The following is a 26,158-nucleotide window of genomic DNA, read 5'->3' as shown; positions in this document are numbered from 1 at the left end:
TCAGAGATCTATGCTGAAGGAATCTGAAGAGAGTTTTTCTCTTGACCCCCTTCTCCAAATATCACTCTTCATCTTTTTCTTTTTTGGCCATGCCTGTGGCAAGCAGAAGTTTCCTGGGCCAGGGATCAAACCTGTGCCACAAAAGTGACAATGCAAGCTCCTTAACCTCCAACCCACCAGGGAACTCCTTCATTTTTTTGAATAGGAAATAATTATTTTTTATTATTGTTATGAGGCCCAGATGTATATGTTCCTGGGAAGGTGCTATTCCCTCAAGGAGCCATGTACCAAATTCTGGCTGGCTCAGAGATTCTTAAAGGGTTTTATTGATTCATGGTCTCTACAACATCAGACAAGGAGGAAGGTGTCCTTGGAGAAGTACATTTTCACAGAGCATCTTGTTCAGTCCCTTCCCAGTTCTAACTCTCCCTTTTGCCATGGAAATCAACATAATTTTGTTTTGTTTTGTTTTGCTTTGTTTTATTAGAGAGGCTTAACCAGGCCTCATCTCCTTCTTTGATGTTTTATAAAGTCATTCTGACTGCAGAAATCTGGGATCCCCATATTAGGTTAAGGAAAAACCTGAGTTTTCTATGTATTTCATTGCTAAGAGTGAGCATGGAGAGAGCCCTATGAAAATACTATAAACACACTGATAAGGAAAATGTAAGATGTAGCTCCTGTTCTAAAGCAATTAGCAAGGTAGAGGCCAAATGCATTAAAAATGAAAGCTGGTAAGCAGGATCACTGAGGTTTGGGAGAGCAATTTCAGATTTCTAATTCAGGTGCTAAAAAGATGAAACAGTCAAACTTAGCAATTTGCTGCCTCTCTGAGTTCATGCCAATACTTTTGAAGGCTAACATCTGCACAGTTATTATGTCTGTTATTCTTTAATGCTTTCATTAGTACTCCTTAATAATGCTCTCTGCTAAATTGCTATGAATGTGTGAAGTGGTTCCCACTTAATGGCTGTTTGAAGTAGCCTGGGACACAGGGAAGAGCTCAGAACTTGGATTCAGGTGTCTAGCTACTCCTTCAAGCTCGAGAAATACCTAAGGATTTGTGACCTTAAGTTACAGAGAGAGCATCTTTAGGCCTTGGGAAAAGGTTTAGGTACCAGATCGCTAATATAGTACATTAAGAGCTTATAGAATGCCAGGTGAGATGTAAGAATGACGGAGTAGATAGGAGTAATCCTTACTGAACAGCCTTACTTACTGCAGTGCTTAAATACTGTGATGTGGCCCTACATACATAGCATGCATTTAACCTTGTGTGTGTGTTGGTGTGTGTGGCAGGGACAGGGATGAGATTAGGGAGGATGAAATCAGAGAAGAATTCCTAGAGGAGGTAGTGCATGAGTAGGAAGTGACATGGTGGTTGTGAATGAGAGTGCTTCTCAAGCAGAAGGAACATCATTGCATGCAGGGGCCTGGTGGGTAGAGAGTGCATAAGCTATTTGAATCTGGAGCCCATCAAGAAATCTGGCAAGTCAGTGAGCCAGAGGAAGACACGAGGACCTGCAGGCCTTGCAGGGGGCTAGGCTTCCACTTGCAGGCATTAGGAAGTGGCAGGTGATCTAAGCATTCCCTGATCTGAAATGCATGGCTAGATTTGTGTTTATAAAGTTCCCTCCAGGGAGTTCCCGTCGTGGCTCCGCAGAAATGAATATGACTAGCATTCATGAGGATACAGGTTTGATCCCTGGCCTCACTCAGCGGGTTAGGGATCTGGCATGGCCATGAGCTATTGTGTAAGTTACAGTTGTGGCTGGGATTCGGCATCTCTGTGGTTGCAGCGTAGGCTGGAGTCTACAGTTCTGATTTGACCCCTAGCCTGGGAACTTCCATGTGCCACGGGTGCGGCCCTAAAAAGACAAAAATAAATAAATAAATAAAAGAAAGTTTCCTCCAGCTGCAGGGTGGAGAATGGATTAGAATAGAATAGGGCAAAGCTGCCAAGCAGTGAGGGTGATTGGAGTCAAGGTTATGAATGCCTGAGTACATTGTGGTAGCAGGAGTGGGAAGCAGTGGATGGGTAGGAACCATACTGAAGGGGTAGAATCAACAGGCCTTGAGAACTGGACTTCTTACTTTCATATATCAAACAAGTTAATGTTTTGTACAGTAAGCGTTAATTATATTAAAAAACAAACATTTGTATAATTCCAGTTATACTCCCCTCCAGGGGACATCCCTTTGCGGGATGATTTGCATAATATAACTTTCTTGCATTGATTTATTTTTTTCTGGCTCTTAATTTACTTACACTCCTACCAGTATGGTTATTAAATGCCTAGTAATTTGTAGATGTATATTTTGAACATTATAAATCCAAAGCCGACAGCATCTAGGATTTTTTCTAATTTAGTTTAAGCTATTTAGGTTTGATTGGGATTCAATTAGTGTGTGTTTACTAATGCTTATTTTACTTTTAAAAAGCAGCAACAAACTTGTGCACACAATTTTTTAAAAAGTGGGAACATTTTCCCACGTGGTAGGATGTACTATCCATAACTGGGGCTTGCTTAGTAGAGCCCAGAAATTCTCGTGGTTTCTCCCAGTGGACTGCCTTCACATCTCTCTGCTGTTTTTTTACTCGGGCAAATTAAACTCACCAAAATGTCTTTTTCATCCTTTCTCAACGCTAGAAACAAGCAGTGGCGTTTTAGCATCCTTTATCATACACTGACATCTGGTGGCCAAACAGAACACTGAGCCATCCTCCGGGGAGCTTCTGCCTACCTGTAAACACAGCACAACCTAAGCACGTACCATGGGCGCAAACTCAGGGGATGAAAACATGGACAGGGAGTAGTCTGCCTTCAGCGAACTGTTAGTCTGCTTATGACACCCTTTTGTTCACCAATGTTGTGCAATGGAGGTTGTATTAATCCCTTTATGGAAAAGCCTGCAGCCCTGGGAAGGTGCTAAAAATGGATACAGAGGCAGATGAGGTTATAGGTAGGATTCAGAGTTGAGGGTGGTTCTGCTAGCTGAGTGAAGCCAGCATCTGGGACGAGGTATTCTTCTCTGCTTCCTGAGCCATACCACATCGCTTCCAGGACCCACTCATCCAGTAGCATCATTTATTGTCAAAAACTCTTACCCTGGAATATTGACAACTCCTGTATCTTCTTGCTCCCAAGAAGCTTCAGCTTTTAAAGCTGGTATAAACCTGGCAGTATTTCCTGATAGTATCGTTTACTTTTGTGTTTTACTATAATTACTCCAGGGAAGTATCCCAAGATAATATGTCTCTTCTCCATTTCAGTTAGTGAACATGGAGCTACCAGAAGGCATTGAGCCAGTAACAGAATGAGATTTGAAATATCATTCTTGAAAACTGCATTTCACACACTCATGTATTAGCTTCCCTGATGTCTTTAATCAAAAGTATTCTATTTCCAATCTTGCTTTATTTCTTTTCACAAGGGGAAATGAAAGAATCTATATTTTCCTCAAGATAGTAATTTTCTCCTTTAAGAATATTGACTGATTCCATCAGACTGAGTTCACCTTTATTTCAAATGATTAGTACTAACTCTAACAGGGAATATTGAAAGAATTGATTATTGCTATAAATTGTCTAAATGTGTGATGGCAAATTGTTTTATCATATGTCATATTTTTATTTATTTTTTGGGGGCTACACCTGAGGCATGTGGGAGTTCCTGGGCCAGGGATCGAATCTGTGCCACAGCAGCACCCTGAGCCACTGAAGTGACAACGCTGGGTCCTTAACCTGCTGTGCCACAAGGGAACTTCCACTAGTCATATTTTAAAATTTGGGAACCAAAAGAGTCCTTTTATCTAGTAAACTATTTGGTGGTGAAACATGTAGTATATTTAAAATGTTTACCTCCCTAGTCTTTTTTCTTTCATGATTTCTTGTGTTAGAGGTGCTCGTCTCTTTTTTTTTTTTTTGTCTTTTTATGGCAGCACCCATGGCACATGGAGGTTCCCAGGCCAAGGATTGATGCAGAGCTGTAGCCTCTGGCCTACGCCACAGCCACAGCCATGCCAGATCCGAGCTGCATCTGCGACCTACACCACAGCTCATGGCAATGCCAGATCTTTAACCCACTGAGTGAGGCCAGGGATGGAACCTGTGTGCGTCCTCAAGGATGCTAGTCAGATTCGTTTCCACTGAGCCAGGACGGCAACTCTTGGAGGTGCTTGTCTTTAGTTAGCCTTCTAGGATCATACCTTCCATGGTACGGTAATGAGGATATACTCAGTATTCATGTATAAAGAGATTTAGTTGATTCCAAATGGAGTGAACACATGTGCACGAGCACCTCTTGCCCCTGAGAAGCACTCCTTTGGATTTCTTTTCAACCACATTCTTTAACACATGTCCCGAACCTTCTCCAGCAGCATATTCAGGAAACTTGACTCTAACCCGTTGAGTCCCATTGTTCATTTCTTCAAAGGTTCTCTGATACCTTGTTATGTTCTTACTACATACATTCATTGAGCTAAAGCTGGAGGGAAATAGTGACCCACAGATGTGCTCCTGGCTGTAAAGTTAGCAGCCTGCTGACGTGACAGAGTCCTGTGCTTTTTTCCGTGTTTATGTTGCTCATGCTGGTGGACAATGGGGCAGCCTAGCGTGCGTGTGGCAAACAAATAAGCTTGCCTCTGAATCCAGCCACAAAACTCTTCTCTCTCTGCCTGTTTCTTTATCTGTTGAATGGAATACTAATGTTGACTCCTCAACATTGTGATCATGATTTTATGGGATGGAGATTCATAGGTGCCAAATCTATGGTAGGCTAGTTATCTTTTCCTCCTACCTCTCTTGACAGAAATATCAGCCAAGCATCTAGCCCAAGTTAGTGTTGAAGTTATTCCCTAGAAAAGCCTTAGGGATCAGTTCCTGACTGAAAAGTTGTCAATGTCACTTGACAGTAGCTGTAGATACAATTATACCATTTGCTGTCCTGTGGCTGTATCCATACCTTAAAGGAAAATTGCCCCCAAAGAAGATTTGGCTTTGGCTTTTGACAAGCCATCTTGAGCAGTAGGCAGTTCTGTATCACAGGGAAAAACCCAAGCAGAGATTAGATACCCACCTGACTGAAGGATGATTCTTTTTTAAAAAATTATTTTCCATTATGATTCATTACAGGACATTGAATATAGTTCCCTGTGTTATACAGTTAAGATTTTGTGGTTTATCCATTCTATACATAATAGTTTGCACCTGCTCACCCCAAACTCCCAGTCCATCCCTCCGTCACACTCCCTCCACTCCCTCTTCTTGTCCTCTATGTCTGTGAGTCTGTTTCTGTTTCATAGATAGGATCATTTGTGTTAGAGATTCCACACAGAAGTGATATCATATGATATTTATCTTTCTTTTTCTGACTTACTCCTCTTAATATGATTATCTGTGAGTCCACGAAGGATGAGCCTTATAGTAAGAACTCCTAAGTCTGGGGCTAACACTAAGAATGTAAGCTTCTTTATTGTGTTTATTTGGGAATTCTCATTGCTGTACTGGCTTCTGATGCAGGGAAAGCCATTCTTAGCTTTACATTAAGTATCAGATCTCTTCCAGTTTGGTGGTCTCTGAGATTCTCATAACACCTGGAAGGAGGAGGAGCAACTGACAAAAAGGGTGGGAAGAGAGGATGAAATAAGGGTGTAGGCTGGGGATCTTGTTCAACTCAGGAACCGCAATAGAGGAGTTTATCATTATTTTATAAACAGCATGTTATTTTTTATTTTTATTTTTTTATGGCCGCACCCACAGCATATGGAAGTTCACTGGCCAGGGATTAAATCTGAGCCACAGCTGTTGTCTATGTCTCAGCTTCAGCAACACTGGGTCCCCTCACTCACTGTGCTGGGGCAGTGATTGAAGAACCCATGTCTCCTCTTCAACCTGAGCCCCTGCAGTTGGATTCTTAACCCACTGTGCCACAGCAAGAACTCAACAATATGTTCTTTTAACAACATGGTATCTTTTCAGCACAGTTAATTAGCAAGACATGACACTTGTTTTAAAGAGTGTAAGAGAAAAACAGGAAAAATAAAACACTGAAAAGACAGTGATAAATCCCACATTGAATTGATGCTCAGCTTTTCTTTTTCCTTTCTCTCTCTCTCTCTCTCTTTTTTTTCCTCTTTTTGCTTTTTTTTTTTTTTTTTTTTTTTTAGGGCTGCACTGGTGGCATATGGAAGTTCCCAGGCTAGGGGGTCAAATTGTAGTGGCACCTGCCAGCCTACACCACAGCCAGAGCAACATAGGCTACAAGCCACGTTTGTGATCTGCACCACAGTTCACGGCAATGCTGGAGCCTTAATCCACTGAGCGAGGCCAGGGATCGAACCCGCATCCTCATGGATACTAGTTGAGTCAGTTTTCACTGTGCCACAGTGGAAACTGCAGATGCACAGCTTTTCTATTACTCATATTCTCTTGAAAACCCAGGATTAACCACTCAGTTGTACTAATGAGTGGGGCTTCCCCATGTTCTAGACTGAGATCTGTATTTCTGAGATCAGAACATACACAAGTCACAGGACATTTCTCATACCTGGGATCATTCAGAAAATCAAATATTACTAGCAGTGAAAGTCACCTTGTTACAGTCTTGTCTGTATACCCCATTTTTTGGATGTAGAAAGTAATTTCCAAAGACAAACATTTTTTTCTCAAACTCAAGTAATTATTCTCATAGACAAAGCAGGAATATATACTTTTGATTTCAGCTGTCTTGGCCTGGGCTTCTCAGCCCTGATGGGTGGGGTCAGATTCTTCCACCTCCAGGGGAGTTCGTGCTGGTAATTATTCCTGAGACCTTTGCCTCCAATGTCCTTCCCCCACAACGAGCCACAGTCGCCTACTGTTTCCCCAGATCCTCCAAGATCCACAGGAGGTCTGACCCAGATTCTTACGGATTCTTACAGAGTCTCTGCTTTGCCCTGGGACCCAGTGCACACAAAATCCTTTGTGCGCCCTTCAAGAGTGGTGTCTCTTTTTCCTGCAGTCCTGTGGAGCTCCGGCACACAAGCCCTGCTGGCCCTCAACACCAAGTACTCTGGGGGCTCCTCCTCCCAATGCCAGACCCCCAGGTGTGGGAACCTGACATGGGCTCAGAAATATGATTCCCGGAGGTGAGCCTCTGTGATACAGTTACTTTCCAGTTTGTGGGCTGACCCACCTGGCAGGTAGGGGATTCAAACTGACAGCACTAACACCCTGACCCTAGCCAAAACCCAGACTGGGACTCAAACCCAACCTAAAGCCAGATTGGGACTTAAACCCATTGTTTTAAATTCAAGCTACTTACCCTGTGTCTGGACTCACCAAGGCTCAGGTTCTTTATTCCTCCATGCAGAAGGAATTCAGCGAGAGACAAAGTGATAGGCAAGAAATAGATTTATTAGGATAGGATGCTTGTAAGAGGTGCAAGCGGGCAGGCAAGGAAGCTCTACCTGCAGATCCGGTGGGCCACAGTTTTATCATCCAAGGGGAATGGGGGTTGGAAAGGCCCTCCTCTTCCTTTCCAGGAGCAGTGGCTCCTCCTTAGTAGCCAGTAAGCCTTGTATTCAAATCACCTAAAGGGCAAATTCAAACACCTGCCCTTGATCTGAATCTGAATGCAGGCTTCATCCCATCCCCCACCCAACGACCTGAGGCAATTCCTGCACCTCCACTGGTCAAGCAAGCCTGCCTTGTTCTGATGGTTTTCTTGAACTTACAGGGGTCTCCCAGCATCCCCTACATTTCCCTCTTTATCTATGATTCCTTACTGGGACTTCTGTAACCACCTGTGCCTACTCTAGCCCCATCAGGCTTGCTTATATTGCTATTGTTATTGATAGTGCAAAATTGTTATCATAGTAATAATAATAATGTGTCTTTGGCCTCCCCATGTGCTTTAGCTCTGAGATTTAAATCAGTATGTTTTTTTATCTCAGATTTTGGAGAATGTAAATGAAAGTCACTAAGCCATCTGCCTTAGAAAGCTGCCATGTGTGGAGGTTTAATTTCTCAGGTAACTTATCTCTTAAACTCTTCCTTCCTCAAGGTCACATTCCCTTTAACTTTCAAGAGTGACTCTATTTTGCTTTTTTTTTTTTTCCTTTCCTGCCTCTTTGGACCATTACATCTCCATCTCCTTGGCTTGTTCTCTTGCCCATGGACGTAAATGTGGTCTTTCTCCATCCTTGACTCTGTTGGATTCTCACTAAAGGACCTGAAGGGCTTTGCTAGTTGGGGGTCCCATGTACTTCACACCTGTTTCTCAAGTCCCATCTCTGCTCTGGAGCTCCAGACCTGTGACCATCGGGTTATATGGAATGTAAATTTGGGTGCGTTCTAAGCATCTAAAATGTTCTCCAACTAAATCTAGTGTTTTTCCTCTGTCAAGCATAAACTTGCTTCTTGTCAGTTCTTGTTTTATTTTTATTTTTTAAGGCCACACCCATGGCATATGGAGGTTCTCAGGCTACTGGTTGAATCAGAGCTGTAGCCACTGGCCTACGCCACAGCCACAGCAACACTGGATCCAAGCCGCGTCTTCAACCTATACCACAGCTCATGGCAATGGCGGGTCCTTAACCCACTGAGCAGGGCCAGGGAGCGAACTTGCATCCTTATGGATGCTAGCCAGGTTCATTTCCATTGAGCCATGATGGGAACTCCGGTTCTTGTTTTAGATAGAGGCATGATCTTTTTGAATGTGGCCATTCAATACCGAGAACTGAGAGTCTTACCCACTTCCCAGTTAATTTTGAAATCCTATGAGTTCAGTTCCTTTTACAACTCTTGACTTGGTCCTCTCACCTTCATGTTTATGACCACTTTTTTTTTTCAGGCCCATACTTTGGCCTGAATCATTCAAATAACTTCCTCACTGGTTGCTCTGGTCCCCAGCATCTTCCTCTTACATTCCATCATCTCTGCAAGTCTTGCTTTTCCAAAATGCAAATCAGGTGTTATGTTTTATTTGCCAGTGACATTCCATCTTTAATAAACTTTAAAGTTCTCAGCACAGCATCAGATCATTTCAGTAGGGCCCTGACTACTCCTTTTGTGTCATAGCCTCCTTTCCCTCACCTTCCATGCTATGTTCTGTCATAATTAACTATTTATTATTCTTCAGATGGACCATTGCTCTTTCATTCACATGTTCCCTCTCGTAATATTTCCTCTCTCTGATCTTCCTTCCCTTTTTTGACCTAATAAATTTATATTCATTCCTACCAATGTGCCTTATATTTTTGAAACTGTCCATCAGTCTCCTAATAACTAAATCACTATTCCTTCTCTATTACTATCATACTTTGTGCATTTTAGTATTAAATATGTTATTCTGTTACCAGTTCTGTCTCTCCAGATGTGAGCACCAGAAGGACAGAGACCAGATCTCATTCATGCTCTCATCCTCACAGTTAGCATAAATGTTTGCTGAGTGGATATAGAAATGAATATGCTCCCTATTTTAATCTTAGTGGCTCTAGTTTGTAGGCCCATAATTTCTTCTCAGCCTTCTGGACTATTGCAAATATGCCACATCAACTTCTCTGCTATAGATGTGACATGCCTTCATAAACATTCCATTATGTTCCAAGGGGTATCCATTGTCTTCTTCTTTGGGTTAACCCTTTTCAGGTGTCTGTGTTTACATGTTATACAAAGACTCTCTCTGATTTACATTGTCATCATTGTCATCAATATATATAATATATATATCTAATCGATTTATACATATATAATCTATCGATCTATCTATGTCAAAATCAAGAGTTCAGAGGATAACATGACATCCTCATTAAGCACAAAGAATATTTCTCAAACCCTGCTAGGTTTCTTAAAAAGCAATTAACATATTGCACATTATTCCTGTGAGACGCAAACTCTTTCCCATCTTAATTTGCCTGCTTAAAAATAGACAGAGAAAGATAGATGAGTTTACACTCAAGGTGGATGCATTTCCCTTGTGGCCATTGAACCAATTTCCTTTTCATATTTGCAGAATATTGATACAATTATTCTTTTATCAGACATGAAATTTGAGTGTATAACCAGTTTGTGGAAATCACCTAGTAATTTATTAGGTTGATAACAGCAATTAAGTCATAATTGCTTCTGAGAAATATAAATTGACTTTCTGTTTTAAATGGATAATTTAACACTCTAAATCACAGACATAGAGTGTAACTAATTTGGGGGATAAGAAGTTTCTTTCTCCTATTATTGAACTTAGGCAAATGTAAACCACTGATGATCTAGGAACTAATTTTCAATCAAGTACCTTGATTTTTTTTCTCTGGTTGCTTACCTGTTTTTTGTTTGTTTTTTGCTATTTAAGGATGTAATGAAGGAGAGGATTTTAGAAACGTAACATGTTGGTAGGCCCGTGGTTTTTTCAACTATTTAAAAGCATCATTTTTAACTTATGAACCATATACAACAGATCACAGGCCTCATTTGGCCCATGAGTCATTGTTTACTGACCCTGGTTTAGTCAAACCTTCATCTGAGACTTTAAAATGTTTGTTGAATATTTGTTTCTATGACACTCAGCTGCTTTCCATAATACCCTCCTATTTATATAATATTTCTCTATGCTTATACACACGTTGTGAATGCCTGTTGGTTTAGTTTTGCATGGTATGGAAACTTAAAATATTTCCCTTTTTGGATAGATCAGAATCAAGGATTTTACAGTAGTGTTTTGCCAACAGAAAGATCTGGCAGCCTTCGCTAGTTTGCCTCAACACTGAAAGCCAAACTAACATTCACTGTCATGAAAGGGGATATGCCCCCGCCCCAATAATTCTGGACCTCAAGCTGACTGAGCCACATCAAATACCACTGTAGACAAAATATGCCTCCCTAACTGAAGGGCCGCCCACATGTGTTCATCTGCAGATACTAAATTCACTGGGTGACCTGCTGCATTCCAGAAGCATTTTGATTAAAGTTGGAAAAAGGACATATTTGTTCATGAACCCTCAATCTGTTAACCTGCACATATTTATCAACTACTTATGTGCGAAGCACTCAGCTGAGTGCAGTAGAAGATACCAACCATAAGAAAAGCATCTTAATGGGTGATCTCTTCCCAATCCTCTGTCTTTTTCTCGCACACACACCCCACTGTCAATGCATGATAATGTCAGATAAGAGCCAAACCGGTAAGCTGCATGGTAACTGACGAGGAGTTCAATGATGGTGCTTAAGGGAGGGAGCCTTGGACACAGAGAGTTGAAGATAGCCTGCCCTGCATAGGGTCAACACCAGCTTCAGAAAAGCGGCAGGGGAAGTTCTTGTCCTGGCTTAGTGGTAATGAACCCGACTGGTATCCATGAGGACGAGGGTTGATCCCTTGCCTTGCTCAAGGGCTTAGGGATCTGACATTGCCATGAGCTGTGGTGTAGGTCTCAGACACCGCTCAGATCCTGTGTTGCTGTGGCTGTGGTGTAGGCTGTCAGCTGTAGTTCTGATTCGACCCCTAGCCTGGGAACTTCCATATGCCACAGGTGTGGCTCTAAAAAGCAAAACAAAACAAAAAAAAGGAAGGAAGGGAAGGAAAGAAAGAAAGAAAGAGAAAAAAGAAAGAAAGAAACAAAGAAAGAAAGAAGGAAGGAAGGAAGGAAGGAAAGAAAGAAAGAAAAAAAAGAAAGAAACAAAGAAGGAAGGAAGGAAGGAAAGAAAGAAAGAAAAAGAAAAAAGAAAGAAAGAAACAAAGAAGGAAGGAAGGAAGGAAAGAAAGAAAGAAAGAAAGAAGAAAGAAGAAGAAAGTAAGAAAGAAAGAAAGTAGGAAAGAAAGAAAGAAAAGAAAGAAAGAAAGAAAGAAAGAAAGAGAAAGAAAAGCAGCAGGATGGAAGGTGCTGAAATATGCAAGAGAGGTAGATCGATAACACAGTACACATGAAGCATCCTGGGTGGATGAGGCAGTCAGAGACCATTTTTCTTCAAACCAAAGTTTCTTGGGGAGAATCCCAGGGAACAACATTTGAGAGGCAGATACTGATGTCAGATTGTGGAGAATCTTGAAGGCCAGGGATCTTAAGCTTGAAATGAATGGATGTGAGCTTGATTTCCTGAGGATGTACTTGATGGAAATGACATCCCAATCCTGAAGACTGGGTGCAAAATGCAACCCATTGCTTAGTTCCAAAGGGGATTTTGACATATCTTAGAATAGGAAGGATAGGAATAGAATGGGTGAACCACCAGGTAAGATAAGCTACGTCTCTAAGTTGTCATGTAGTTGGTGATTATAGATGTTGGTGAGCCATTGAAGGTTTGGGGCCAGCAAGGGCAGTATGATTAAGCAGAATTTTAAGAATGGTCTGTTAGGGAAAAATAAGTTGTCCAAGAAAGGAGGTCTTGATGATAGAGGGAGAAAGAGGGAGGTGATAATGCCTGAATCAGGGATGGAGAATGGAATAACAATGGAAATATAAAATATTACACTACAAAGAGCTGTTTTAAATGACTTCATTGTTAAAATGTACTATTCTATGTGCCATATAGTAGTCTAAGCTCTTTACATATATTATTTAATTTGGTCATCAACCTTATAGCATAGATACTGCTGTTATTCCTGTTTTTCAAGTAAAGAAACTGAGGCATGCATCATTTAAGCGACCTGCACAGCTAGAAGTAATTAGAGCTGGGATTCTAAGCCATGCTGTCCAACTCTGTACCATCTTACACCTGGTCATTGATTACAGGGTTGCTTGATCTTTCAACATGAGAGAGAGAATGAGGTTTCAATCATAGGGGCTTTACAATCAGAAAGACTCAAGATTTTTACTGTGTGGTCTTGAGCAAGACGCTTGCTCTCTGTGAGCAATAGTTCCTGTATTTTTCAAATGAGGATTGCTCATTGGTTCTAATTTCTCATTAGTGCTCCAGGAGAATGAAGCGAGACTATGGGTTCCTGTTTCCTTCTGGCTTGTTTTTCTTCCATAGAAACGAGGGTGTTAGGCTTTGGAGGGAGATAAAGTGTTCACATGTTATACTTGGGGTAATGAATGGATTTTCACCTGGCAGTGATGGGTGTATAGGGATAGAGAAGGGCCTGGGCCTCGAGGAGTTAAGACTGGACGTGGGGTTTGTGTTCTTGTTCACAAACAGGTGATGGCTAAGGTCTGGGGTTGTAGAGCTCTCCAAGAAACAGGGCATTGAGGGAACTTCTTCTTCTTCTTCTTCTTCTTCTTTTTTTTTTTTTTTTTTTGTCTTTTTGCCATTTATTGGGCTACTCCCATGGCATATGGAGGGTCCCAGGCTAGGGGTCTAATCGGAGCTGTAGCCACCGGCCTACGCCAGAGCCACAGCAACGCGGGATCCGAGCCGCATCTGCAACCTACACCACAGCTCACGGCAACGCCAGATCGTTAACCCACTGAGCAAGGTCAGGGATCGAACCCGCAACCTCATGGTTCCTAGTCGGATTCGTTAACCACTGCGCCAAGACGGGAACTCCGAGGGAACTTCTGAAAACAAGGAGTGGGGCCTCGAGATATGCCAGCTCCTCATCTAAATCAAGGAAGAAGAACTGGGGAAGGAATGAGAGAAGAAGCTGTCAGAGAGGTAGTAGGAGATCCACAGTAAAGCAGGGTCTCCTTAAATGCAGGTGAGGCTTAATTTAAGGAGCGGACTGTAAATGATGCTATGGACCACACTGAGGTCAAGGAGGATGAAGACTAGGTCTAAAAGATGGTCAACAATGTAGGAGCTAAGGAGAATGAAGTGATGATATGGTTGTGTTATCAGCCAAAGAGTAAAATCAGTTTTCTTTCTATGACCCTCTGAAGACTCAGTTGGATTAAATGCAGTTTGGACACGTGCTTCCTAATCTATCCAAAATGTAAAGCTAAGGATGATTTTACCCTGCTTTCCTGTGACTGGTTGTTAACAAGTGTTCTTGTCAGAGCTTGCAACCGTGCCCATGAAATGCCCACAGCCATTCAACAGCACACGCAGATGATGGAATAAGAGAAAATGAAACCAGCCTCTACTAGATCAAAATATCCAATAGGAGGAATCCACAGCTGGACTTCCTCACCCAATATTTTCATCCATTATCCTTGGTAAATAAGTAACTCTGTCTTCCTAAGTATCAGATTCTCTTCTCAAATGAAATTAATGTGGCCTTACATAGATTTCTCTTTTTTAAAAAAAAAAAATTAACTATCTAAGAATAAGAAGTGTTGCATAATTATCAAGTCATTATCTTTGTCATTTATTTCCAATTAAACTGAACTGTTTAATTACAGATAATATCTTCAGTGTATTATAAATGGTGGTGTAATTAGTTTATCTTTAAGTATATGTCCAAGAAGAAAGTGTAAGAAAGCAATAAGATACTATCCAATTTTTTAAGTGAAGGCAAATCCAAAATGATAGAATTTCTTGGTAGCTGGGTAGAAAAATCGATGATTAAAACTCAGTATCTTTCGTATTTTCCGTTTCAAATGTTACCCCAGTTAGGCCATGAAAAACTTTTTATGTACCAATAGAAAGAGTCACTGGGAGAGAGTTTGGCACAGAATGAAAAGATGGAAATGTATCTGTGTTGATTATTGCTACACTACAGGCAGAATAGTATTTAAAACCCGACAAATAACACGGTTTTGATTTAGACACCTCAGTTGATTTATTAAAATGGTATTGATTTATGCTTTGATCCCAGACTTCAGTCTTTTAAAAAAGTTTTTAAAGCATTCAGAGCCAGAATTATGACCATGCTTCATTGTAGGTAGATGTCTTTCTATCTTAATTTCCAGGGCTATAAAATTCGTCCCCTGTCCCATCTATAGGCATTTTAATGGGAAACTGAGACAGGCTTCATCAGGGGTTACTAGTTGATTTTTTTTTTAAATCGTTTCTTTTAATGGCTGAACCTGTGGCATATGGAAGTTCCCAGGCTAGGGGACACCACAGCTATGGCAACATGGTGTCTGAGCCCCATCTGTGACCTGCACCATAGCTTGCAGCAACACAAGATCCTTAACCCAGTGAGTGAGGCCAGGGATTAAACTCGCATCCTCATGGAGAAACATCAGGTCCTTAACCTGCTGAGGCACAGTGGGAACTCCACAAGTCAAATATTTTAAACTGGATAATAGACATTTTAAAAAAATAACACTGCAGTGAATAGCTAATCAATAGATTCTGCCGGGACTTGTTGATTTGTTTGTTTAGAATTGTATCAGTGCAGCAAAACAATAACAATAAATAAAATTAAAAATACCTTTATAAATGTTGATCCCAAAGGCCTATCTGTGACCTCTTTGACCTAGACCATGTCAACAAGGCTAAGGCAGCATGAAGCTCTAAGCTAAACCAAAGCTAACCTGTCTCTGGGCAGGTTCAGTCATTTTCACAGGCTACCCAGGCTAGGGCAACATGCCTGCTAGACCATATGGCTTTGTACTCCTTCCCGCAGCAAGAAACAGAAGGACATCTGAACTCTGCACGTGGGGACGAAAGGAAAGAAGGAAGGGCTGTGGTATCTGTGAAAACATAAAACCTACCCAGTTTTACCCAAAGGCAAGACAAAGGACACAATTTAAATACACAGTGGTAAACAGGAGTAAGGGGTGATGACAACGTTGCAGAAGAGGAGTTCCCTTCATGATGCAGTGGAAATGAATTCGACTAGGAACCATGAGGTTGCAGGTTTGATCCCCGGCCTCTCTCAGTGGGTTAAGGATCTGGCATTGCCGTGAGCTGTGGTGTAGGTCACAGACACAGCTCAGATCTAGCGTTGCTGTGGCTGTGGTGTAGGCCGGCAGCAACAGCTCTGATTAGACCCCTAGCCTGGGAACCTCCATATGCCACAGATGTGGCCCTAAAAAAGACAAAAGACAAAATAAAATAAAATAAAATAAAAATACAGAGTTGCAGAAGAAAGGAAATACAGACATGTACCTCCTTGTTATCTATTACAGGGAAAAGCTCAGAATAATTAAAGGAGAATTATTCCCTCATGGAAACATACATGGTCATTTAGGTTTTCTGATTTTCATTGTTTTAATTACTGCATATCAGAATGACATGTTCCTTGAGAAGAAAGAATTTGACTAATGTTACCTTCCTCTTTGAGAATTCTTTTGACATCTTTAAAAAAGTGAAAGCGAATGGCTGCATAAGGGCTAGTTGACCTGTTCTTTCTTCTGCTTGTTTGATTTGAAACAGTTCAGACAGAGGTGGTGAGGGTCTGGTGTTTATGAGGTAAAATAGCACAATTTATTATTTTTCTTAGTTGCTACTTTGAACTATGAATGCAGTGAAAATCCTGGATGCATTTATCTTATAGTGTTGTCACAAACAACAAAGAAAACCACAGGACTTATACGACTGGCATTTGCTTTTTCCGTGTTTGTAAGATTAGATTTAGGAAAACAATTGATTAAGCTGGTCCATGCTTTGTATTATCAAATTGTTTTCTTTGTTGTTTTTCCTGGCATTTTGAAAATTCTATAAACATTTGAGATGATTAAGTAGTTCTCTAAAGAGTTTAATTAACACTGAAAGCCAGAGGATCTAAAGATAATAAATAAGATTTTCTCCCAGCCTTTAACAAGCAGTTTCTTGGCTACTAAAAAAAACTTCTTCACCTTCCTCAGCTGTGCATTAAAAATCTTGGGAACTTAATCTGTGGGTATAAAACAACTGCATTAGTGTTATGTGTATATTATACCCTTTCTACTGACAAATAGCTCTAGTTAAATGTATTACCTTTACACTCCAGATCTTACCAGGTACACCAGTCTTGCTGTTACTGCTTTAAGTGTGATTAGATACAAATTAAGCTTTAATATGGTTAATTTGTAGCTTGAGGAAGACTAAGAAATATTCATGTTTTTCTTGGTAGAAAAATTGTAGGAGTTCCTGGTGGCCTATTGGTTCAAGGATTCAGCATTGTCTCTGCTGTGGAGTAGGTTCGATCTCTGGCCTGGGAACTTCTGCATGCCACAGATGCAGACAAAAAAAAAGAAAAAAGAAAAAGAAAAATTATAATACCTACTGACTGGTTTGAGACAGATCACAAATTAAATGCAGGATAAAGGACCATTTTAAGAGCTTGATCCCTGATCATTGTTCACTGTTTTCCATACCTCCTTAAAGTAGGAAGAGTGACATATTACTGCTTCTCTAGTGTCTGAGGTGGAGAGATGACTGCTCCGTGGACTGTGGTGACCAGAATGATACATGCAAAAAAGATACCTGAAGGAAGTAATGCAGTTTAGTGGCTGGATCAACAGTTCATCTCTCTTGGGCACATGTCATGTATCTAGTTGACTTCTAGGTATGCTTTTCTGTGTATTGTTATAAATTTGCCCTTCTGATTAGATGGCTCTTATGAAGGCAATTGATTTTGCATATTATTACAAGTGCTTTCATGAAATTTTTTTTAATTGGCCATACATTTTTGGTTGCTTCTTATTTTCTCTAAGTTTGCACATCTGTGATCAGAAATATGGTGTTTTATCTTCTCCTTTCTAATTTTAATACCATTTAGTTCTTTCTCATTTCTAGAACCTTCAGGAAAATGTTAAATACTTTTTATGAATTTGAAAATATCTTTAGTTAATCTCAGCATTACTCAGAGTGCTTCTGTTACTTCCCATTGAGCCTGATGTGGCTTTTGGGTTGAAATATTTGTAGGTAAATAAGTACAGTAGACACAGATACACACATATAGGCACACAATTTATCACTGATAACTTCCTAGCTTCCAATTTCAGTGGACATTTTTGGTCTTGCTCTTATGTGGCCTCTTTGTAGAATTCCCTACTGTTCGCCCATCTCAGTACTGTCTCCTGGGTCTGGCTGGATCTCTCTGACCATTAGTTACTATGTCGTTGTGGACTCTTCTCTTTTACACAGTGAGGGTTTCCCAGGGTGTTTTGGACTCATTCTCAATCTGCTGTTCTCATTCTGGCTCTTCTCGTTGGGTGACCACATCCATTCTCACAGCTCCCACTCCTGCTTTTATTCTGATGATCCTCACTCTTCAGAGCTGGTCCATTTGTGTACACTTACGATCAACTCTCCACCACACTGTCCCACCTAAATGAGTCATAGACACTCGAAACCTGCTCTTCTTTATCTGTGATTCTATCACAATTGTTCAAGGTCAGCAAATGTTTTCCTAAAGAGCCAATAGTAAAGATGCCAAGCTTAGTGGCCCACACAGTTTCTGTCTTAAATTTTAAACTCTAAACTCTACCACTGCAGTGTGAAAATAGCCAAAGACAGTATGTAAAGGAAGGGGGATGACTGCATTCTAATAAAACTTTATATATAAAATGGGAGGATGACACCCAGGCTCGAACTACCTGATGTCTACATTTTGATATTACCCATGCCAGAAATTTGGGTTTTATCTTTGACTCCTCCTTCTTCATTCTCTCGGCCTCTATCTCTCCAAATTTTGCAGATTCATATTCTCAGTGTGTCTCAATACATGCCCTTTATCTTTTTTGTACAAACACAGTCATGTTCTCAGCCCATCTTTCTTCTGGGTTCTGAAGCCTTGGTGATTGCTCCTCTCCCTTCTCCTGCTCCTGCCAAAGCTGCCTTCCCTCACTGCTAGGGAAAACCTTCTACCACCAAACAGGATCATGCTACTCCTTTGAATTAAACTCTTGACGACTCTTCATTGTCTGAAAGCATGCTCACAGAGTGAAAGCATCTGAATATGACACCGCAGGCTTTTCAGGACCTGGAAGTTGTTCTCCTCACCAACTTGGACTCCTATTCCTTTCTTTTCTTTTCTTTGGTCATGTCCTTGGAGAAGCAAATGCCAAGATATAGATGATATTAGATGTATAGAGAAGAATTGCCTGCAAAGGATAAAGTGGAAGAGAACCAGCAGAAATAGGGCAAGAGAGCTTGTTGACTGCAGTGCAGGTCAAACACCTGTGCAAAGAGAACATGGGAGAGAAGACAGTGTAGGAAGAGCCTCAGCACAGTTCTGAGCACGGCTCAGCCGGGCCAGTGGGGAGGCCAGAACAGGAGCCGAGGTTGCCTGTTGGAGACGTCCCCATAGGCAGGAGTGGCTCAGTGGTGGGCAGGGGCTGCCTGGGCTAGAGGGTGGTTCCTTGTGAAACTGATGAATCTTCAGTTGTAGCAGGTGGAGATGATCAGTTAACTGTGCTCATGCAGAGGTTTCTCTTCAAGGAGGGTCTCTTGGGGCCCCTTCGTGGCACCGTACCTGAGACTTCACACTCTAGACTAGGGCTTCAGCAAACCTCTTGTGATACTCTTCCTACTGTGATATCTTGCACCTCCATGCATTCGTTCACACTTCATATTCTGTCTGCATTGCTTCTTCTTGCCCCTGACTTTGCTTGGTGAATGGCCTTTTACTCTTGAAGGTTCACCTGAGGAATAACCTCCTCCAGAAAGATCTCTGTAACTACCTTTCTCCTCCCAACTGTGCAGATTCCCATCACTCAGTCATTTTTTTAAGATTGTTGGTATATTTTCCAAATTACAGTTGCCTGCGCAGGTTTTTGTTTTTATTTTTGACTAGACAGTGAACCTTTTGAAATAAGGATCCCCCAGTCTGTGCCCTCAGACACCCACAGTTGCTGGCACCCGTTTGTTGAATGAATGGTGATACTTTCAGTTATCCATTGGAAGGGCAAGTTGACCCAGATGACATAAAAGACAGTATGATAGATGATCCTTATGCCATTATATTTGGTTTCGGAGAATTTCATGTTTTTTTTTTAAACAATAAGAAACATTTTTATAATTATGATTTATTAGGCTCATTTCATCTGAATATGGGCAGTCTGATACCATGGAAGAAACACTGGGCTTGAAGTCAGAGCCCTGTGTTCAGATGTGGGGGTCCTTGTTTCCTAGCTGAACGACCTTGGGGAAAGATCTCTGGCATCATCTTCCTCTTCTGTAAGATGAGGATGAAGATAGAGACGTCATGGACACAGCACTGTGGACCTATCAAACCGTTTGTGATGCATTCAACTTCTTGCTTTGACAGAGGTCTCCCTGCTGCCTCCTGTGGTATCAGAGCTTGTACCAAGTATAACTCAGTGTCCCAGGATAGTACTGAAATTTTACTCGTTGTAGAGAGAATGGATGATATGTGGGATTTAGAAGCAGTGCTCTTCTAACAGTTATATGGGGTGAGTACAGGAAAATGAATTATTCTGGGAAGTAGTTCTGAGCTATATGGTCCCCTGAATTATTTCAAGTTAAAATTTTTATAGAGTTCAACATTGGAAAAAAATGGGAGATCAATTATGTAGGACTAGAGAGACCATTATCGTGCTAACTCGATGGCAGGAAAGGATCTTAGCCTCCTTTGCTTGGGGGTGAATTATTGTGGCTGTTCTCTTTATGGTCATGCTTTCCAATTGCCGCTCTATAAGCTGTAAGAATGAAAACAATAATTTTTAAAGTAAAGATATTAATAGCAATAAGATAAGTAAAAACACAAAACCCAAAATAATTATGTAGGTCAAATAGGGGACTGAAAATAGGCAAGATTAAAAAGAAATTAAAGTAAGCCTTATTTTTAAAAAATAAGAAAAAGATAAAGAAGTGTAGTCCCAAGATTTTAAAATGAACTAATATTATAATATAAGATGAGCTAAAAGATCAAGAGGATAAAAGGACTAAATGAGCTGTAAGAATGCAAACAAGATATTTAAAATGTAAAATCTCAGTGGACTAAAATAAGTTTGTGCAATTGGAAACAGCCTAAAATCTTCTCACAGGAGCACACCTTTGTCATGAAGAGAGAGGCAGGAAGCCTTGGCTTTGCCTTTTCTTTGTTTGGTGCTTGCATGTTATCCATGAAATATTCCCCCTCTGACAGTGAAGAGTTTTGAGCCTGGACGCTGCTGCTGTACCCCTTATGGCCAGTAGAGGGCAGTCGTACAGAGAGGAGAGGCTGAGTTAACTCTCGGAAATGAAATCTGTTTGCTGATGTGAAATGACCCAGGAGCATGCTGGCAAAGAGAACTGGCCACAGTGTTTCTTTTTTAAAGTCACTCCCAAATAATGCAGAAGCAATACTCCTCCTCCACTCCATTTTGGCTTTCATTCTCTGCATTTCTTGCTCAGGATTCAGCTGCAGGAATTTTTTTCCAATCACTTTAGCAATTGTCGTTAGCCTTTTCCTCTAGTCCTTGGCTTCCTTGGGTTCTTTTTTTTTTCTTACTGTGTTCTGATCTTCTATAGCCTGTCTGAAATCTCTCCAGTCTTCTGAAAACACACACACACGCTCCCACTTGTGCACTGCCCTTTACCTTTATTATGCTTTTTTTCTCTCCCAAGAGACTTCTCCCTTTTACCCTTTCACACCCATCACTGAAGGGTTGCCCACCTCCACCATGGATATAGAGTGGAATTTTGTAAATGTATTGTTTCTCTTCCAGGGAGATTTTTAAAAGCTTTTCCCCTGTGATCTATAAATAATGAATAATTCCATTAGAAATGTGATGAATAGTGTAACTTTGATGCGTAGTTTTTCAAGCTCAGTGTTTCCATGCATTTACTTTCATGACAGCCCCGGGGCATGGCAGGTGGGAGGCTTACTCTGCCTACACTGCAAATTCTCCTTTGCCACATTTCCCAAAGTGTGTTCCTTAGGTTCTCATACATAATGCATGCATTTTAAAGGGGATGCCCGCCCCTTCCCCCATGCTCAAATAAGTTTGAGGAAAGCTGGAGCAAACTGGCTCCTTTAATGCAAGAACTCTCCAAAGCATTTCATATGCTAATGTACCCTGGGCCATGCAGTATTTCCCAAACATATTTGGTCAGGGAAAATTATCTTTTCATCAAAACATTATATCTCTAAGCTCACTGTTCCATGGAAAATAATTTAGGAAATAATGTTACAATGACAATAGCACATTTTCCTTGTTCTGCAGAGAGACTGTTTTACAGTTGCCCTTATTGAAGAGTTGGAATTTACCTCAGTATATTTCCATCAGATTGGCATTTCTGTATATTTTATTCCAAAAGCATGGTAAAAATCTTTCCTAGAGCCGATATACGACTCTGAAGAGTCTCCTGAAAGCTCAAAGCAGAACAAACACATTTCATGGTTTTATGTTCATATGGGTTTTTGTAAAAGGGTTCTTTGAAAATCAGTCATCTTTATAAAGGAAAATAGTCTAATTATATTTTGATCAGGTATTTAATTAGAGTATCAAGACCTAATGCATGTTATATGGTTTAAAAATTATTTATTTTTTTACTTTTAATTTTTTTTGTCTTTTTGCCATTTCTTGGGCCACTCCCAAGGCATATGGAGGTTCCCAGGCTGGGGGTCTAATCGGAGCTGTAGCCACCAGCCTACGCCAGAGCCACAGCAACGTGGGATCCGAGCCACGTCTGTGACCTACACCACAGCTCACGGCAACGCCGGATCGTTAACCCACTGAGCAAGGGCAGGGACCGAACCCACAACCTCATGGTTCCTAGTCGGATTCGTTAACCACTGCGCCATGACGGGAACTCCTAAAAATTATTTTAAATGCATCCTCTGAAAAGCAGTAGAAAAGAAGACAGAGGAAGAGCAAGAGAGAATTCAAATGGATCCCAGTGGGAAGAGTCATTGCAGAGACAGCTCCAGTATAGATGGCAGGCAGAGCAGGACCCCAGTGCCCTCCTCTCAACCTTCCTTTGGGAATCTCACCTGTATGAACCCTGCAAAGGCATCCACAGTAAAAGGCCTCCACGTGATTTTTAGACACTCTTTGGAGGGCTACTCGGGTCCAAGGGATAGGATCTAAGTAACACCGAGTTAAATAAAAATTATCCTTTGTCTAAGACCTAAGAAAGTACAAATGTGAAGGTAGTCTTTGTGCAAAAACCTGCCCCAGAATAGCTTACCCCTGTTTGCAGGACCTCAGACATTTGCCCTTTAACTTGAAGTCGAGAGCTTTGACCAATGAATAATTTCCTGGGAAATCCGAGATCCCATGGACCTCAGACCTGGTCTGTGTTTAGTGGGTGCTTCTTTCTTTCAAAGTCGCCACCTGCTTCATTCATTACTCAGGTCATCCTCTTTTTTGTGCCAAAAGGATCTCTCTGCTATGGAGAGTTGCCTCTTAACAGGAATCTGAGGATCAGAGCCAATGATGCTTTGAGCACGGGTTTCAGCAGATACCTTAGGATGCTTTGGAGAGTTAAGGCAAACTTTCTCAGAGCATATACTCAGATCTATTTTATAATAACTAAGCAGTTATTTTATATCCTGTTAGAAAAAAAAAATCACACAAAATGTCTTATGCTTTTCAGCTTCTTTTTAACACTAAGCCCACTAGTAGGCACGAAGTACTCGTAGGTACTCAGTAGGTGGCAGGTGGGCAATTGTATAACTACCTACTCTCATTTGCTTTCTGTATTATATTTGCGGACATGGGAAATTGTCTTTCTAAAAATGGACATGTAAATGATGAACATCACATATATCTATATGACATATATGTATATGATGAACATCAAAAGAAAGGGCAGTGGAATGGCAGTCCCACCAAAGGATCCTACGGTCAGAAGATCACTTACGCCATCACCACCATGCTGGTCCTTGAACCTCTGAGTGTGTCCCTCTAGGACACATGAGCAAAGCGTTTCCTGCAGGAAGTCATTCCCCCTTGATTAACATCGTTGGAACAATCTCTTTTGTTTGCAACAGAAAAGAGTTCGCCCATGGAAACCAACCATTGGGCCAATTCACCGTTACCTCTCTGTTTCCTGCAATTAGTTACCACATACTTCATCAGTCTTTCCACTCCCTTGACTTGCTAGAAATGCTGTTCTCAAGGTTCTTCTTCTTCTTTCCCTCTAATTGCATTTTTGATCTTTTTTGATTCTCATCCTTCTGTAAACCCTTGGAAATTTGGATCAACTGGGCCTTCTTTGGCCTGCTCTTCTTGTTCTCTTTGCTTTGCGAGGATACCATTCAGGACCTTGTGTCCACATGGCCCTGATGACTCCCGGATTCTTATATAGGCTGAGATATCTGTTGAATTCTGAATGCATATTTTCTGTCCACCTCTGGACATTTCCGCCTACATGGTTCCAGGGTCCTCAGCTTCACAGGGGCAAAACTGTGAAGAACTTAAATTCTCTGTAATACCTTCCTTTTAGGATATGTTTCTATTTTTTCCTTATATAAGCACCTTCAGAACATATCAGTGCCTTTATCAGGATACTGTCAAGTAATTAGGACAAACACACACACATACATGGGCACATATTTTGAACCCTTTTCTAGAATGCTAGTTTTTATACAAAATATACTAGTTGTGGAGTTCCCTGGTGGCTCAGTGGGTTATGGATCTGGCCTTGTCCCTGCTGTGGTGCAGATTTGATCCCTGGCCAGAGAACTTCCACATGCCTGTGGTTGTGGCCAAAAACAAAACAAAAAATAAAACTCCTATTAGTTGCTAGCAGTAGTCATGTATACCGTGTATGCCTGTTGGGTGCTCGTTGCTCAAGTTTCAGAAGCATCCTGCCATGGAACTCTGTTTCTCATTGAGGGGAGAAGCAGTGTATACACTCCTCACCACTAATGCGTCCTAAAAGTGTTGGTTATAAACTGTGTTTAGCCTCTGGCTCTAAAATCTTCCCCCAAAGCGCTCCTTTGAAATGTGTTTTCCCTGAAGGCTACAAATTAAAAAAAAAAAAAAAAAAAGTCAAACCAGTGTCACAATCTCATTTGAAAACCTGTCTGTTAAGATCGCCTTTGCCAAGAACTCATTCTTGAAACAAAATGGGGCGTATTCTCTATGAAGAAACAAAATCTCTTTGAAGATTAGATTCAGGACAAAATATCTTCCAGAAAGTTGAGACGTTGTCAAGGCCCTGTTAGCATTCGTCTAAAGTAGCTACTTTCTTCAACACGGAGAGTTTCGTGTCCTGGCCTCAGAAATTTCTGGCGTAGAAAACAGGATGCAGAGGCCGTCGCCTCTTCTCTGCTGATTTTATTTTACTTTTTACTGCACTTTCAGAACAAGATCATCCTGGACCCCATGACGTTCAGCGAGGCCCGGTTCCGGCCGTCCCTGGAGGAGCGTCTGGAGAGCATCATCAGTGGCGCGGCGCTCATGGCCGACTCCTCGTGCACCAGGGATGACAGGCGTGAGCGCATCGTGGCCGAGTGCAACGCCGTGCGCCAGGCGCTGCAGGACCTGCTCAGCGAATACATGAACAACGTAAGTCCCGGGCTCCCGGCCCGCGCCTTCCGCTGGGGGTTCTGGTGCGCCATCTGGTGGCTACATGGAGAGCCTACACAGCGTGGAAAGAGGCCAGGTGATCCCGAGTCTAGTGAAACCCAAGAGTTACCTTGGAGAGTCAGGTCTTGATGTGGTCTCAGAGTGCATTAGTAGATTGGAAGAGATTGGTGAAAGAGGTTTCATAGGAAAACTCTGGCTTTTTGCTTGGGTGATTTCTGGGTCATTTTAGTGGCTGGCCTTTGATTTCGGTAAGATTTGAGCTGGCAAAAGTAGACGGTGGATGGAAATAACTAAGGGGATCCTGAAGGCCTCTTTACACAGAGAGCTTTGGAAGCCAAGGATGGCTATAGAAGATGCCGATCCTCATCCCTAAAAGGCATTAAGAAGTGGGATAGGTTTTCAAATGTTTGTACAGAGTTGGTTCAGTTGGAAAGTTCTACTGCAGTGCAACTTGGGGTAAGCTGATTGATTCGCTGTGCATTTAGAAATTCTTTTGGGGAATGAGTCTCCAGGTTTTCACATGGGTGCTGTTATTAGCTAGTGATATGGCAGCAGAGACCAGAGCTGTTCTCTGCTAAAGGTATAGCCTGTGCTACTTCTTGCATACTTGAAAACTAGATGAAATCTATATTCTTTGTTTTGAAAGACACTGAATTATGCTTATATTGATTTGCTACATTCATTCATCAGAGGTGATGTTGTTGATGCCCATTGCTTGCAACCATGAATGAGCAAGAACGCCTCCTGTACTGGACTCCTGGGTTTGAGAGAAGTCAGCATAAAGTGGGAAATTGTAGTGAGGTCTTGATATTATATGTTAAAGGCCCTATAGTTGTCAGATGGGGAATGGGGACATTGAAAAATCTATTAGTTTCTGAAGTTCACCATGGGTACTGTTGGAACACCCTCAGGCAAGGCTGAGACAGAGCAATGAACCATGTCCTTC

At 41.4% G+C, this 26,158-nt stretch overlaps 1 protein-coding gene across 1 annotated transcript in view; it reads left to right on the top strand.

Annotated features, from left to right (window-relative positions):
• The window catches only part of LOC125128451 (catenin alpha-2-like), a 439,297-nt gene extending 413,956 nt beyond the window's left edge, over positions 1–25,341 (top strand). Inside the window, exon 7 of the mRNA XM_047782796.1 lies at positions 24,988–25,341. Coding sequence (XP_047638752.1) covers positions 24,988–25,341 — 354 coding nt within the window. The remainder of the gene's footprint in view (positions 1–24,987) is intronic.
• The last annotated feature ends 817 nt before the right edge of the window (positions 25,342–26,158 follow it).

This window comes from Phacochoerus africanus, chromosome 5 (assembly GCF_016906955.1).
Source record: "Phacochoerus africanus isolate WHEZ1 chromosome 5, ROS_Pafr_v1, whole genome shotgun sequence".
Taxonomy (NCBI): domain Eukaryota; kingdom Metazoa; phylum Chordata; class Mammalia; order Artiodactyla; family Suidae; genus Phacochoerus; species Phacochoerus africanus.
Note: the sequence above shows the minus strand (reverse complement) of the source record. Positions and strands in the feature narration are given on the sequence as shown.